Genomic DNA, 17,796 nt, shown 5'->3' with positions numbered 1-17,796 from the left:
TCCGCTCACCCATACACAGCACACGTCCAAGTGACAGCACTGGTGGCCTCAGGCACTCAAATCACCACCATTTAAAGACCTCCTACTCTACTACTGCCCGCGCACTCATAACAGCACGCATCCAAGTGAAAGTAATGCTGGGTCCTCAGATATCGGCTTCACACCCTTCCAAACACCTCCTCCTTTACACACATCAAATGATACAACAGAAAAAATCCACAATGTAGATCAGGAATTTATTTCCACATTTCTGTTTTGGTCGACCAGTGTATTCAATATTTGATAAACTATTTAAAATATGTCTTAAGAGACTTGTTTCTGTGGAAAGGACTGTGGCAAAGTGTTGGGTGACTCAGCTTCGCACCGACACCATCCTGCTCATGCCGCTGAAGTAAGACCTCTCCCGCTCGCTCATCACCTCAAAATGCAGGGGTTGCTGGCAGAAGTTGCACTCCGCGGAGGAGTGGGGGTTCAGGGGCAGTCCCACGCTCTCCCAGGTGTGCTGGAGGTTTTCTGTCAAATAAAGGTGGAGCGATCATAAGCGTGCCCTTTGGTGCAACCATCTGTACGTGCTTAATACATTTATAAAAGTAAAATTTATTCAAACAGGGTTTCAGGCAGACCAGGTCTGATGCTGCAGAAACAAAGGCATCGACTGTCCTTCAAAGTGAACAACCACAATTTTGAAGGTTAACTGTTTCGAAACAAAAAAAAAAAAGCAAGCTCAGTCCTATTCTGAATCCAATCCATTCATTCATTCATTCATTCATTCATCTCTATAAAGGCACACCGTTCTTATCTCGTACAAACCGTCAGATTGTGGTAGTCTAAAAGGTTAACTAACCTTTGCTATGGCTTCAGGACCGACCGCGCCACACACACTGGCTCTGGCAAACTCTGGTGAACAGTCGTGAACACTTTTGTTCTTGAAAATAAACGCGAATGCTGGCGATCGGCTAGATCTGAGCTGTTAAAGGTCGCTTTTCAGACTACTCACCTCATCCTAACCCAGAACCTAGAGGGATCAAGAGACCCCCAAAACGTCTGTCGAGTCTGGGGCAGCTCACACAACAATTCAGACCTCAACCTGGAGGTAGAGAACAGTCCTATGTATGTCAAAACTTAGCATCAGCAAACTGGGCACCACAGCTGGGCTGGTGGCAAAGCCAAGTTTGGTCCGTATAAACATATGTTGATCACCTTGTCCGGGACTCTTGCAAATATAAAAAAGTAACAAATGAGGTCTTGAACCGCCGTTGTGAGAGGGTTAAGGCACTGCCAGGTACAGTAGTGCATGAACCTCTTCCATGTAGAGGCATCGCAAGTGTCCATGGTGGGCCCAATGGCTTGCTTTAGGATGTCCATACACTTATGAAGCAAGGTAAGGTAACCAAACTAAGGACTACGGAGTGAGTTCACTAGGTGGAGATGCCTGCAGTCCCAGTCCCAGTGCCGGACTCTGCCATGGTTCTGTCACAGGTGCGGCCTGTTGGGGAGCTTCAAGTGAGGCGCTGGATACCTCTAGAAGGGGTGAGAATGATGGTTGCGTGGCCCATGCAGGAGCCACCAGGATGAGGGGGAGGGATGTTTGCCAGTTTTCTCACCGCACTCAGTAGAAGTGGGAGAAGAGGAAAACAGCTGCAACGATGTGGTAACCTGCAGAGGAAGTTTAGGCATTTCGCGTTTTTTCAAGTGGCAAAGAGGTTTATTACTGTGACCTCACTGATGAAAGTAAGGGGGTAGTACTTGTGGGTGGAGTTCCAACTTGTGGACTTGTTGAGGTCCTGTGTCAATCAACATCTATAAAGTGCAGCCAATCACCCGATAGGGTATCCATGCTGCTATGGAGGTCTGCAAAGTCGCTATTCACCCATGGGTGGCACTCTGAAAGGAGCTGCACCTTGTGGTTGACCGGCCAGTGTCACATTTGCTGTGCTAGTGCCAACCACCGAGGAGGGAGTGCGCCACTTTGGTTATGCAGGTAAAACATGGCGGACATGTTTGCCCGCACGAGGACTGCTTTGCCGTTTATGTACTGAGATAAGCTTTGAGGACTCGGTGTGTGGCTAAGAGTTCCATAGGATGGATGTTGAGACTTCATTAATGAGGCAGTCATAGAATCCAGACTGTCATGAAGTCTTGATGAGCCTCCAACCTGGCAAATGATGAGTCTGTGGTGACGGTCACTTGTGGAATCTGTCGGCGAAGGGCCTGCCCCGCTACAGGTGGTCTCTGCTCCACCACTGCAGAGTGGCTGAAAGAGGTCAGTAGCTGCTGAAATGGCACAACCCTTTGAGCGCTTGGACAAGCTTCGGCCGAGACGGCCTTGAAGACTCACCCCAGGAAGGATCCGAAGTGGTACTTGGTGGTATTGGCTGTAATTCCCAAGCTGTGGACCTGGGAGGCGGCAGATTGGGTTTGTGCTAGGCGTTGCGATCTGCTTGCACTCTAGATCAGCCAGTCATTCAAGTAGGATAAGACGTCAGTTTCCCCCTTACGAGATGTCCGGCGACCATTGCTACACATTTGGTCGAGATCCTGGAGGCTGTGGTTTCCCCCGAAGGGAAGGTCCACTTACCATTAAGAGTAAGTTGCTTATATGAGCCAAATGGATGGGGATCTGAAAGGAGGCGTCCTTCAGGACCAGTGTGGCCATGAAGTTGCCTTTGTTGCAGCAGGTGGATGACGTCCAGTAAGGTGATCATGTGGAAATGTTCAGAGAGGATGTATCTGCAGATTGAGGACTGGCCAATGGAAGTGTTTTTTTCTGGAGATGAGGAAGTGTAGAGCGTGGACGCCTTTGCCCTGGTGTTGGAGGCACTGCCTCTACGGCCCCTTTGAGAATGAGCGCCTGGCTCACTCCCTATAGTAGGGCAAGGTGATGTGGCCTGAAGGTGGGTATGTGCCCGGTGGTCTGTGTGGTGGGGTTCAGGAGAGCTCGAGGTAGCAGCAGTGCTCGATAATCGAGCCAACCAGTCTGTGGCCATTTCTTCTTAGCAGGGAAGAAATCCTTGGAGCCTCCTTCCTACAGGGATTCGTTGATCAGGGGAGGTACGAGGTAAGTGAGTGTTTGGAGTTAGAGTCTACCGTGAAGGGGAGTGCCTGTGCCTTGGCCCTTGGAGTTATTACCCCCACCCACACAAGATGCCCGGTGTGTATTTTCTAACTTCCTTATGGCGATAAGCCTGCAGTTATGTTATGTTATATAAAGAGCCCCAGCAAAGGGCTGTCCCGGCGCTGATAGCAGAGACATGGACGGCTGCTGACAGCAGACAGATTCTATAGCGTAGTGAAGAGGTGAGTTTTGATTGCCTTGCGAAATGCCAGGTAATTATTCAGACTGCGGATGAATACTGGCAGAGTATTCCAAAGTTTGGCGGCCAATGTACAGAAGGAACGGCCACCCGCCCATACCAACCTCAGCCGGGGAACAACTGCTAGATGTTGTTCTATTGAACAGAGTTGATGAGAGCAAGTAAGCCAGAATGCCAGGAGAGGAGAAATTAAGAATTTTAAAAGCAATGCAGAGGGAATTAAACTCTACATGTCTGGCCACAGGCAGCCAGTGTAGCCGATGGATAGCACTGGTGGTGGAGCAGGTTCTAGGGAGGCCAAGAAGAGCTCTGGCAGAAGCGTTATGGACTCTCTGCAGTCTCAGGACTTCAGTCTTGTTTGCCCCCAAATAGAGTACATTAGCATAGTCAAGTCTCAACAAGATGGAGGCCTGAATAATCATCATCTGCCTGATGGACGTATCGAAAAACCCCAGCAGCGGTTTGAGCCCCTGCAGTATGCTGAAACAGGTCCGCGCTACTTTCTTCATCAGACTGAAAGCTGAGGGGCGAGTCTACCCAAACACCTAGATTTTTTACCGCCTGCTTGGGGGCGGGTGCACAGCTCCGGGTCTCTTCCTACCAGCAGAACCTCAGACTTACTAGAGTAAAGTTGGAGACAGTTAGCAGTCATCCACTCAGCGATAGCCGCGAGACCGCCCAAAACTTGGGGGCATCCCGCACAGAATTGTCCAAGAGTGCGACCACCAGCTGAGTGTCATCTGTGTACGATGCAACTGCGAGCCCTCTGCTCTTTGCCAGGGCTGCTAAGGGTGGACCATAGAGTTCAAAAAGCATTGGGCTCAAAGCTGAGCCCTGATGCACCCCTTGTTTATTTGAATGGATCAAGGTGGCAAAGGGGGGGATGGGCATTGCCTGAAGGTCCGATCAGAGAGAAAGGAGGCAAACCAAAGTGGCTGCTGGTACGACTGTCGGGTCAGGGGAGGTAGCTTTCGACACAGCCTGTGCCTGCTGCTCCCATAATGGCCCTCAGCAAGATGATACCTGAAGGGTACCCTGGGCCATAGTGGTATCTGTTTCCTCCTATATTTTCCCCAAATGTCAGCAACCTACAGGCTGAAGAGGTGGTCTCCGCCGAAATGCAGGTTGATGACACATTGTAGGACCTCTGGTTTGAAGGAGAGGGAGTGTGAGAGAGTTTGGTTGAGTGTGCGTGTGTCAACAACCTCTTTCCCCCTCTTCCGATATTGGTCAGGTAGAGGTTGGAGCAAGGCCTCTATGTCTTCTGATTGGGCCCCGTTGTTTTCGGACCGAAGGCCTACAGAACTGGCAAAGCATAAGTGTCCACGCGTGGATCGTTTGCAGGATGGATGGAGGTAAAGGGAGGCCCCAAAGTCATAGGCAGAGCATGTGTATCTATAGCCATGGAGGCTACGAGCAGAATGTTAGCATTTAGTGAGCTTCACAACATATTCCAGAGTTTGACCTATCGATACGGAGGAGTGGAGTCCGTGCTCGTTGAACACAGGCAAGGCCCACGCCAGTCACGGATGCCAGGACTCACACACCAGTGTGGAGGAACGACTAGCTCTGTGCCTCTCACCCAGGCATGCCAAACGATTGAATTTCCATCACTGTTGGCTTGTGAATGGTGGTTCAATCAAATGACCGGGATCTCCAACCTGCCACTAGGAGAGTGCAGAGGTCAAGGCAGGTTCCATAACTGGGCCATGTTAAAGAACCAACCCAGGTCATTCAGGTACAAGGGCAGCGCAAGAAATCACACTTCAGAGCTAAAAATGACCAAGAAAGAAAGATTTTGGGGTGATTCTTCAATAAAGGAAGCAAGTAATTTGAGTTAACTTACCTAGGAAATAACCCATCATCTGAGGGTTGTGGTGAGGAGTTGGGGCGATCCGCAGGAGTTCTTCTCCACGAGGAACTGTAGGATAATTAATCGCTTGGACGTAGATGTTGTGGTTGCTCATCAGTTTATCACAGATTTCGGTATTTTTAGCAGCATCTGCAACCTACATAAGAAAAAACATCTAAATCATCAGCAACCAGGCTTCATTCGGTTATTTGATCACACAGCCATCTGGCTCACCCTCCCGCCCCGAAGGTGTTGTATCTGCACAATACACTTTTTTTTACAGTGGTAAACAAGGAGAGTTGTTGACATGTCACCGAGGACAATCAACATAAAGGAGCTCTTCATGCATGACCCATCCCAGTTCTCACCGCTCTCCTGGTTTCCAACGTTCTGGAGGAGTGGCACAATCCATAGAGCTTTCAATGACCAGGACACAGGTCTCCCCGCCCCCTCCCCTCCCCAACCCAGCGACCAGGACAGAGGGTCCGTCCCATGTCTATTGTTCTGTATTTCACCCAACCCCTCTCCCAAAAGGCAAACAAAACAATAACTGAACATGGGTCTTGAAGCCAAGCATCTCCTAAAATCAAACCTACCCTTAAGCACCCGGCCGATCACCGTACACAGATGAGGGAGACTACCTGGATTCATAATAAAAGCAACTTGTTTCATAGGATAAAAGAAGCTGCTAGGCAGCAAGGGGACCCAAGAACACAAAAACTAAATACATGTTTTACGACCTTCAACCAGGAGGAGAGGAAATGAGAACCAACTGTGTCCAGAACACTCAAATAAATAAAACAAGAGATCATGAAAAAAAAAAAAAAATAAATAAAATAAAATGGATGAGTGACTGAAGGTTACCCTGATGGGAATGATGTGACTAGGACAGTGCACGACGGGAAAGCCTGCATCCATCAACATCTGGCGCAGGAGTTTGACGTTGCGCTGGTGCTGGCGACGTAGAGCCTGGCCTTCCGCACTCTTCAGCGTCCGGACAGACTCCATGGCTCCCGCCAGGAGCATGGGTGGCAGCGAGGTGGTGAAGATGAAGCCAGCGGCGTAGGAACGGACAGTGTCGATTAAGGAGCTGGTGCTGGCCACATAGCCTCCAACACATCCAAACGCTTTGCCTAAATATGGAGAAACAGATAAAGGTTTCAGCCTTTGGGTTTTATCCAAGTTGCGGAAATTTACAAGTCAGCAGGATTAACATTCCCACAGAAACATATTATTGAAGTTATGGTCGGGCTGAGACAAGTCATCGGTGGATTTACAAGAACAGCACACGTTAGATGCAGGGGTGCCACATCACTGCCCGAATCTAGAAGGGCAGCAGCGTGATGAGCAGCGAACATGGGAGGCGTCCCTACGGACACCACATTTATCAGCACCCAGGCGAGGCAGATGGCAGAAAACCAGACCCTTTCACTTTGGACTCAGCAACTGCTCCCAATCTCTCTTTCACTTACTCCGACTGCCTAACCTGGATTTAGGCCTTCTTGTCCATCACCAGCCTCTGCTTCCTTGAATGCCTGTTATTTTGACTCACTCCTTGCTGGCTTTTACAATCACATCTCTGAGTAACCCTAACATGCTGGTAAAGTTCGCTACTGGAACAGAATGTCTTCATCACTGCTTTTTCAAGTACTTGCTCCAGTTTCACTCATACTTCCACTTCGAACATCGTTACTTGTTTTTTTCCTGCACATTTGTGGTTATGATTAGAGTCTATAACGGACCATGTATATATTGTATTATAGGACTCTGCTCCTGCAACTTTTTTTTTTTAATGCTAAAGCGCTCTTATGCCTTTGAATCAATCATTCCAAAAAAAAAAACCTACAATAATAAACAACACACACACACACTCACTCTGGCCCTTTTAGATATTTCAATCAGTGATAGGTGTTGAGGTCTAATTTTTTCCACTGGTGACAGCTGTGTCCCGCACACCGGGCGACAGCTGTGTCCCGCACGCCGGGCGACAGCTGTGTCCCGCACGCCGGGCGACAGCTGTGTCCCGCACGCCGGGCGACAGCTGTGTCCCGCCCGCCGGGCGACAGCTCTGACCCACCCGCCGGGCGACAGCTCTGACCCACCCGCCGGGCGACAGCTCTGACCCACCCGCCGGGCGACAGCTCTGACCCACCCGCCGGGCGACAGCTCTGACCCACCCGCCGGGCGACAGCTCTGACCCACCCGCCGCTTGGCAGTTGTTACCTGCTGGAGTAATGCACACGCTTTGCTCGTGCATGTATTCACTCTATAAGTAAGCAAGCACTACTGTTGGTATGCATGCGCTAATGTTGTGTACATTTAATGTTATGTTATGTTCTCTAGCAATCTGCTCTTGGAAGAGCGTTCATGTGTCCGTTGCACCGCCGCTCTCCGAGTTAATGGAAGCTCCAATAAAGACTTCTCTACTTACCATGTTGGAGTCATCATTCTTTTACACTTGCACACCGGGTAACAGCTGTGATTGGCACATCAGAACGTAAAAGATTGACACAATATACATATTTCAAATAAAATAAAGATTAAGATCTTATGTGCCCGGGTTAGGCCCATGTAGCAATGCTGCACATTTTCTAACCTTGTCCTTTTTCTGCACAATAATATTTTATTGTCACCTTTTTCACATATTCGCGAGCAGGACAATGTTGGATTAGTTTCTCTGAAACTGCGTTGCTTTTCCATCTGGCTTTGTGCAACATTATTATGAGGCCTCAAACACGAGTACATGGCTGGCACGCTGTACTATGTCGTTCTATCTTCATCCACGGGGCGACAGGGCTGTCTGCAAACCCATAACAGTGATAATCTGTATAAACGTCACAAGGACGCTTTTGATGATAAATTAATGAACATTTCCGGGGGTTAGCCAGAGAAGACACTTCTGCTGACATTCAGAGGTCCCTGCAGGCTGACGCTTCGTTAAGCAGCTGCCCAACATCTCCGTGAGGGGTGTCCAGTTTGTGACCAAGATGGGGGTCCTAGATTCTGTCCCACCGGGTAATGGGGTTGGATCATCCCGTGGGGCCATTCTTTGCTATACCCCTGCATACACTCTAGACGCACATATAGCAGGTAGGGATTGCATAGTTGGAGTACTCCAGATTACCACCTTGTATCATACGTCTACATATATACACACTGTCTCAGCACCACAGTAGAACTATACCTGCCGTTTACTCTTCTGGGGTTTATAATCACTTTCATCTGCTTCTGTCTACTGATTATCGCAGCACATGTATTTTATACAAGAATACATTTGGTCCAATAAATATATTGAAGAACGCCCCATTGTACATTCTTTGTATACTTCTCTGATAACAAGAGCACATGAGTGACTTGGCGAAACGGTTCTAAATCGGTTTCCACGATCCAGGAGGGGTCAGGGTTGTCATGTTCAGTGGTTGCCCCAGAAACCCCCCCTGCTCCCGGTTTGGTTTGGGGGGGGGGGGGCCTTGTGGTGGCACCGAGTTAGCTGGCCTCTAGGTCGACATACCCTTCGGGGTGCTTGGAATCCATCTATGATTTACAAAAAGTGAGCGACCCGAAAATACCCTTGAGGGCTTGGGTAATTGAAATGGAAGGGTAAAAGTGCCTTCAAGGGAATTTATTAGAAAATAAATTCCCTGGAATCCATCTAAGCACCTCACCCAAAGCTTTTGTTGTCCACAAATGTGCAGATCCTACGTATTAGTGGGAACTACACAACAGTCTCTTAGCACTCATAACTCTTGTTTCTTTACAGCCATGTGTAAAGTGTGCTGTCTCTAGGACGGGATCTATGTATTAAATTCTCCTTAATCGTGCAGCGCTCATTGGGGCAGCAAAGCAAGTGAACGCTTCCATTCTAGACAGGCCGCGGTCTCCGAAAGCAGTCGTAGGAACACAATGTACAATACACGCATCACAGCACTTGTAACAACCCAGTGTTGGCAAACTTCATGAGGCGGAACATAGTAAAACTGCTGAAAACAGCACATTGTGCCTGGCAATGATAGAAAAGGTGCACATAGCTGCTTTGTATGATGCATACACAGGTGGCGCGTGCAGAATACAAAGAGTGATGGATGGATGGATGGATGCTTGAATGAATCTCAGCCACCAGGAGTTCTTCGAAAGGATGGGTTGTACCCGTGCTCCAAGGTGGGGATCATGGGATGAATCATTCACTTACTCTCAGAAGCTCTTACTATTCTACTCTACAGAGCTGCCCATCGCTGCATGAAACAAGCTCTGACGAGATCTTACTACTGATCCAGTTGCTAGTGACTCCAATAGGGTGACAGATCCCGGCGTGACAGATCCCGGGGTGACAGATCCCGGGGTGACAGATCCCGGGGTGACAGATCCCGGGGTGACAGATCCCGGGGTGACAGATCCCGGGGTGACTTCTGCATCCAGTACCAACAATAACCTAGGATCTTCCCAGTCAGCAGTGGCCTGCTGGAGGGATGTGTGCAAGGTATGCAAATTCTACGCATAGCTATGGCTTTAGACAAGCTACACCGACAGGAACTAATGCGATTCAATGTTTATACAAAACAAATACAATCTTTTTTGATGTGGGACACACAGACACTAGAATTTAATTTAAACATAAAAAATAACACTTTTAAACGCACTTAATGAGGTTTGACTGTTTGCAGAGTGAAATAGAGTCCCACTTCCCCGAATGGCACATGACATACCCAATGTTCCGGAAATTATGTCCATCTTGGGCATCACCCCATCTCGGTCTCCGATCCCTCCTCCGCGGGCACCGTACAGGCCAACGGCATGCACTTCATCGACAAAGGTGATTGCTCCATATTCATGCGCCACGTCACACATTTCTTCCAAAGGACAGACGGCGCCTGCAGCAGAACAAGGGTTAAAGGAGCAGAATTGGTTAAAACCCTGTACATGGAGCGCAGAAGACAGTGCGTTAGAGTGGCCATAGGGGGGAGGGAGGACTCAAACACCAGTGCCCCCTCTGGTCTACAGATTTCCATACCGAGAGCCATGAAGCCGTGGGAAGAACCTGGATTTCTGAAGATGCCTAAAAACAGGGAACAATACCACTGGGTAATTTAGGATTAACGGTCTCAAGAGCAGACCAGAAAAGGGCCAATTAGTTGAGCAAGCAGTTCTTTTCCACAAGAAATGACACCGAGTGAGTGCGTGGCACTCAATTTCAAGAAAGGGGGACTGTGGGAGAGCGGACAATCCTCATCAGTGAGAAACGGGCACAGGAGGCGATCCTCCGTTACAAGAAACTGGCACAGTGGAGGAGCTGGCAGCCTTCATCTGCAACAGATGTCCACAGTGGGCGAGTATCTCGTCTCAAGAAATGGACATAACACAGACCTCATCTGTAGCTGGATTCAGCACCCATAGAAAAGAAACCCATAGGCAGGGCCCTGAAATTATACGAATATGCAACCACTGCATTTTTGGCATAATTAAGGATTCGCCGCATTGTCCACATAATCCATTATCTGCTGCATAACCCTCAGATTTCAACGGCACCAAACGGCTATTTGGAAAAAGATCTCCGCCAAAGTGCCCCTCATCGGGAGCCCGTCAGGCATTGCAGCGCCGGCCAGACAAGGAGCAGCCCGTTGATGAAGCATGACACCCAACTGGGTGTGTGAGGGCATTACATTCCAAAGAAATGGATTCCCATCTCTTTGACTCTGTAGCCTACTGTCCCTGGTATATTGCTAAATTCTAGATCATTCAGGAACAGCACAAACTTTAATTTTCATATTGCATTTGGGCAACTGTGCTGGACCTTATGTATAAAAGCCCTTTTTCCCTCTATTTGTAAATAAAGATATTTGTTCACACTAATTGGAAGACCCTTAGCAAAGGTCCAATTGTTATCTTTCAGTTGCTGATTTATGTATTTAGACGTAAAACTGGTACTTATGTTGTGAAATCTTTGTACAGACAGTATTAGCAGGAGTAAGAGTTATACAATAATGAAGTAATACAATCACAGATTGAGTCGCACCACGCCACAGATTTTCTTTTTCTTGAGGAATAATTTAGTCGGCCATGCCACATAATTTGGTGCTCACCTGACGTATAATTCCAGTGGCCCTGCCCGTAGGATTTGATATCAGTTAAAGACCAAAGTAAGCTGGCCATGTATTGAGTACACATGCTCTTCTCCGGTTATTCACATCACTGGCAGCATTAATCTGAAGCTCAGACTGGGGAGGGGGAAGAGAAGGTGGTCATACAGAAGGGGTCACATGCTTAGTTGCTCTTCAACAGTTACCCTGAAAAGTCGCCTGTACTGTTAACGTAGCCCTAATAGAGCACCTAAGATTAATCTGCTTGCCTGTTAACACCCAGAAAACGGTTTCAAAGATCCTCGGTCCGCACAATGGTTGGGTTTCTGGTAAAGGATCCACCAGTCTGATCTGGCTCTTTGCCAAGCGCCTCCGACTGCCCAATAGTCCTGCTCTTTGGGAGTGTCTGACCATGGCTCTGCTCCTTCAGAGAAAACTCTTCAGCCTAGGCCCACTTTCAGAAACCTACTAGGTTTACTGGTTTTATCACTCTACTAATTTCATAATCTTTACTCCATGTTAGTTAGCGGTGTGTTGGTCTAGGTTTTATGTACACAAATTTCCAGGTTATTAATAAGCAACTAGTCATGGTAGTTCGTGCTGCTCAATTAGCCAAGCTAAGCATGTGGCCCCCTATACAGGCTTAACCATAGCTCGCCCCTATTCTACTGCAGACAGCATCACAGGAGACTCCGGTTGATTCTGGGTACTGATGAACAAAGACCTACATGTTACGGCCCGCAAACGTAAATAGATTTCATGCTGGGAGAATGACGGCAGTAAGGAGCAGGGACTTCGGCCACACCACTCACGAAAGCATTGTAAGACGAAGCTTACCATCCATGGAGTGAACTGTCTCGAAAGCAACGATCTTCGGGATAGACGGATCAGACGTCTTCAGGATGTCACGGAGATGCCCAACATCATTGTGGCGGAAGACGTACTTGGGCACGCGGCTGTTGCGAATCCCCTGTATCATGGAGGCGTGGTTCCCAGCATCGGAATAAATCTCACAGCCTTAAAAGAAGACACTAGGATTATTTTTATTGTGAAAAATTAGCACATTTTCATCATTTTTGGGAAATAAAACATAGTAGTCACTAAAATAGAAGCTTTTTTTTTTAAGTGGCGAGAGCAAATGAACACAGCGAGTTCGAAATCCCTTTAGTTACGCAAATAAATAAATGCAGCCACATAAGTCATAGCAGCGACCCTTCCGAGGTGGGCTCCTCGCTGCTTTGGTCAGAAGCAGGATATAAAACAGTAGTTCAGTTCATACATACATATGTATGTGGAAAAGGTCTAGTGCAAGCCTCGCCAAAGGTAGCGGAATATCATACACGGTCAAATGTAAAGATGTGCTCAGTTACTGGAGCAGCAGCAGTGTTGCTAGGACCACTGCAGAGCACTACTTCCTTCTTCTGAGTTCAAGTTTTGTAAAGAGGTGTTTCTTGGAGTAGGGTTAGGGTAAACCTGAAGGGTACGGGGCATTGTTTCAGATCCGTGGTGCATAAACGGAGAAGGCTCCGGTCCCAATACATCCTAGCAAGACAAAAGCTAGTCACTTGTGACAGTAAGTAGACTGCTCTGTTTCTGGAGAACTTACCCGGTAACATTTTAGCCAGAGTGAAAAGGGTGGAGTCGTTTGCGACAAAACAGGATGAAAACAACAAAGCAGCGTCTTTGCCGTGGAGATCGGCCAACTCATGCTCAAGATCGACATGAAATTTACTGGTTCCAGAGATGTTCCTTGTCCCACCTGCTCCGGCACCATGCTTCTTTAGAGTTTCCCTGTTAGTAAACATGAAAGAGTGTACACCGTTAGTAAACTTCTCTAGATCCCATGAAAAGCAGCATGGTGGGATCTGGTTGTGCCCCATTTAAAGCGGTGGTAACCCATCCAACCAAAATCAAAACAAATGTAGTTTTTCCGCATAAAAGTTAAAGAAATGGGTCAAGCAGAGGTGGAGCTAGCCAAGAGAACGAGTGCAGAGGAAACAAACACTCAAGTGTGCTTTGCTCTCAATGTTCCTGTTGCCAAGTAGGCTTTGGGACTGAAGTGAACAAGAGGACTCAGGAAGTCACTGGACCTAATAACAAGAACGCAATTTAAAAAGGGACTTGATGAGGATTCTGCCTCTTTAAACCTTCAGGGCCAGGCAGGCACCCGTGCAGTTTTCCATTTAATAAAGGGCACACATCTCTAAAGGAGGCCAAGCCACAAGAGATTTCAGCCAAATCTTGTGTACTAAAAGTCGAGTCAGGCTTTTTGGGAAGTAAAAAGAGGCGGGAAATTTCAGTCCTTCCATTACATACATTTCTATATACGGTATCAAACACTCATGGAATCAGAGTGAGGGATCATTTTTGCCCTGAGAAATGCCCCTGATCAATAATGTGGCTCTTACAGTGGGTAGAAACATGTTGGTACTTTCAAAGGATGATGGAGCCAAGGTACCCCTAAAAATCCAGTAATTTGTTTATTCACATTTTTAATATACCTGTGGTACCTCATAATAAAAGGATATACGTGTGGTATACATAAAAGTATTTTTTATATATATATATATATATATATATATATATATATATATATATAAAGTGGATTCCTGTATTATCCAGGAAAAGAATACATCTTTAATTGCAGTTGCGTCTACAATGGTAGTACCATCTGACCAGGGTGGGCTGAGGTGGCCAATGTTTAAGCATACAACATCGCGTGGGAGAGACCACCTCATCCAAAATCTTTTTTTTTGACCCGCAATGGGTCCAATAGCTTGGGGACCAGGACTTTGGTGTAGGAATTTCTCATTCTGTCAATAGATTTGGTGCACTAGTCGCGATTTATGATGGGTCTCGAGAGGAAGTGCAGTGTCTAAATCCTCCCTGTCACTCGATGAGGTATGATTATTGTTTGGGGAGGCCCAGAATGCATTCTTCTTGGAGACTCCAAATACTTTTGGTACCTTGTATCCTGTTTCTTGGTGTCTGGGGTGGAATGACAAGCTTACAGTATATCAAAGAGTTTCTCTGTGCTGGGATGTGCCCACTTGTTTGAGCACCTCGAGACAATTGTGAAGTAAGACAGAAACTGAGCCCAGGACTGTTGTTAAAAGCACAAACAAGCTACTAGGGAACTAACGGAAGTGGCTAAACCAGCAGTCGGAGTTTATTGCATCAATTACTACTGTGCATGCCACGCAGTTGCAAGCTTCTTGAAGTGGCTTTTAGCCAAAAGAAGGAGCATGTTGTTTTGATGAAATAGTTTTTATTTTCCATTTTACAAAGTGTTGTGGGTCTTGTAAAGTGTAAGTTTGTCCCTGGCGTCTTACTTTTTATAAATCTTGTTGTCTTTTTTGTTTTTAATGTCCTTAGATTCAAAATGTATGCACTGTCACTTTACATATTGTAAATGATTCTATAATTTGTAGTCTTTTTAACATATGTGTTTTATATTGCATGATTTTTTTTATTGTATGTATCTTTTGTGATCTGTCTTCGGGAGATCGAAGAAAGACGAATGCAAATGCGGCAAGCTACCGCGGAAACCTTGTTGAGGGATCGCAACAGCCTGGGAGAGGTGAAGAGGAAGCGCAGCCACACACAACTGCACCTAATAGAAATAGATACACTGGGAGACGTCTGAAGGGGGGGGGATCACTACTTACTTTTAGAGAGTTGGAGTCTGACCGAGGGGAGATATTCCGATATCTGCAACTACAGCATGACCTAAATAGTCACCTGCCCAAGGGAGAAGAAATGCCGGACTACTCACCTATGGAGGACCGGCTGCTCCTTGACCCTATACTCACTAAGGCAGACTCCTTAGTATATAAAAAGATAATGAAGAATTCACTGGATCCCCTTATCCAACTGAGGATGGCCTGGACAGACAACTTGGGCCTCCTACTAGACAAGGAATGGAGGGAGGCCCTGCTGAGTCCTAGAGAGATCCATGCTCGGTTTCGCTTGCTGCAACTTCGTGTGCTGCACAGATCGTAACTCTCTATATCCAGGATATACAAGACGAGTCCCAGCGAGTCGTCAGAGTGGGCTAGGGGATGTGGTAACATAGGCACCTTCCACCACATGATCTGGGACTGCCCTTTAATACGCTTCTGGAACAGGGTTACAGGGGTGGTGAAGGAAGTCAAGGACTAGCTGGAGGCAAAATGGTTTTTACTAGGTATTGCAGGGGAAGAGAAATGGCCCAAATACCACAGCAAATGGCTGTCCACCGCTGCAGGGGTGGTGAAACGTAATTTAGCCAGACTATGGGGAGCGAACAGAGCCCGACGATCAGAGCGTGGGAAGAAGACCTTCAGTGTCAGTTGGCAGAACGGGAAACATACCAGGCCCCAGGTTGCCCCCATCAATTTGAAAAGATTTGGGGACCGTGGATGCAGCATAGGGGGGGGTCAAAAAGGTAGGATAAGAAGGGAGGTATGGAGGGCCAGGGGCAAACGAACACCACAAGTGGGTTGTCGATCACTCTCTACTGCACAACAGGCAACCCTCGGGGGTGACACAAAGGTAACCAGCGAAGTGCAGGCCCCCTGCGAGTGGACAACATCGCCTTTACTTGATGTCAAACTTTACTTTGTTGATCTCAAACAACTGCTTAATAAAAATATATTTTTATTCAAAAAGTATGTTTCTTCACATCTTGATTTTTTTTTAACCAAGAATTGAGACTTCAATTATTTTTTGCCTATGTACTCAAAAAGCCACATTTCTCTCCCATTCTCATACGAAAATATCAAGCAAGCATCTCCTTACACAGGCATTTGGTTAAAAGAAAATTAAAAAATGTAGCATTCTCTTGTATCTGTTTTCTTGGAAAACTAACACATGCAGAAATGTTCTGTTTAAGAATGTCAGGGAACAAGCCATTGGGGGCAGGGGAGGCTAGAATAGCATGGGCCTGCATTATAATATTAGCTTCCTCGAGCATAGATAAGATGTGATGTATTATGCAGAGCGTTTCTTCTTACGAAAAGAGGAACACTGCCAACATCACCACGTCGCCCTCAGGTTCATGTGCAGCTAAAAACTAACATTGCAGTATTGTGGTATTTACTTGTATTCACTCAAAACCGAAAGAAATGATGGTGCACAGGCAGTGACCCGCGTAGAGGCCATCGCTGCCCGAACGGTGCACGTAGAAGCCATCGATGCCCGAACGGTGCACGTAGAAGCCATCGCTGCCCGCACGGTGCACGTAGAAGCCATCGCTGCCCACACGGTGCACGTAGAAGCCATCGCTGCCCGCACGGGGCACGTAGAAGCCATCGCTGCCCGCACGGTGCACGTAGAAGCCATCGCTGCCCGCACGGTGCCACTACTTTAAAACTTGGGCCTGGATTTAGATCTTGGCGGACGGGTTACTCCTTCACAGCGGTGACGGTTAGTATAAATCCCTTAATATCCTGGGGGATTCAAATTCCAGTGGACGGGAGGCCTAAATCAGGGCCTTAATACATCTAAAAGGAAGAACCCACTAACAGGATTTGGGTAAAACATCCTTCTAGTCACTTCTTCAGAACTGGGACACACCAAGAGTTGCAAGAAAAGGGCAGCCAGTACGGAGAACCCCACAAAAGGTGAATATGTACAAAGCAACATTCCCCTCACACCTTCGGTACCATTACTCCTACAGGTGTTTACAGCCCCACAGTTGTGTGCTTCGTCACATCAGGACTTTCCAAGGCCTCTTGGTCATCCTAATTATAGACAATTTAACAAACAGCAATACTCACGTGACTGCTGCCACAACGCGAGGGTGGCGACTCATCCCGAGGTAGTCGTTGCTGCACCAGACGGACACCTCCTTCTTGCTGACCAGCGAGTCGGAATAGTCGTCCGCCATGGGGAAGGTCCGGCTTCTCCGATTCACAGTTTTAAACACACGGTAGGTGTGGTCCTTCTTTTTCTCAACAATCTTTCTCTCAAAAAACTGGTCATACAGGAAGGTGTTAACAGCTGCAAATTAAAAAGGAATAGATAAGTTCAATAATTCGGGACTGAAAAAGTGTGTCACTTTGATTGCAAAAGCTCATCTTTTTCTTCAACGCATTTGCAACCCCAGACTAAAAGTGCCGGCGTGAGGCATGGCGGCCCAGGAGCCTCCCGAGCAAGGTGACCCACAGCCGGCGCCCTCCCGTCGCAGAGCCCACCAACTGCCGGTGCCCTCCCGCCGCAGAGCCCACCCACCGCCGGCGCCCTCCCGCCGCAGAGCACACCCACCGCCGGCGCCCTCCCGCCGCAGAGCACACCCACCGCCGGCGCCCTCCTGCCGCAGAGCACACCCACCGCTGGCGCCCTCCCGCCGCAGAGCACACCCACCGCCGGCGCCTTCCCGCCGCAGAGCCCACCCACCACCGGTGCACTCCCGCCGCAAAACCGACCCACAGCCGGCACCCTCCCGCCGCAGAGCCGACCAACCAACGGTGCACTCCCGCCACAGAGCTGAGCTACTGCCGGCACCCTCCCGCTGCAGAGCAGAGCCACCGCCGGCACCCTCCCGGCGCAGAGCCCACCCACCGCCGGCGCCCTC

General features: G+C 48.0%; 1 protein-coding gene across 1 annotated transcript; it reads right to left on the bottom strand.

Moving 5' to 3' along the window:
* Window positions 1-222: 222 nt before the first annotated feature.
* On the bottom strand, window positions 223-17,288 carry ALAS1 (5'-aminolevulinate synthase 1). The gene is made up of 7 exons (XM_086952065.1): window positions 17,000-17,288; window positions 12,847-13,031; window positions 12,078-12,257; window positions 9,870-10,034; window positions 6,031-6,299; window positions 5,161-5,323; window positions 223-513 (listed from the first exon to the last, which is right to left on the bottom strand). The coding sequence occupies exons 1-7, from the start codon at window positions 17,107-17,109 to the stop codon at window positions 353-355; spliced, it is 1,233 nt and encodes a 410-aa protein (XP_086808191.1). The 5' UTR covers window positions 17,110-17,288; the 3' UTR covers window positions 223-352.
* Window positions 17,289-17,796: the final 508 nt, after the last annotated feature.

Source organism: Lissotriton vulgaris, unplaced genomic scaffold, assembly GCF_964263255.1.
Source record: "Lissotriton vulgaris unplaced genomic scaffold, aLisVul1.2 SCAFFOLD_2725, whole genome shotgun sequence".
NCBI lineage: Eukaryota > Metazoa > Chordata > Amphibia > Caudata > Salamandridae > Lissotriton > Lissotriton vulgaris.
This window is presented reverse-complemented; position numbering and strand designations above follow the sequence as displayed.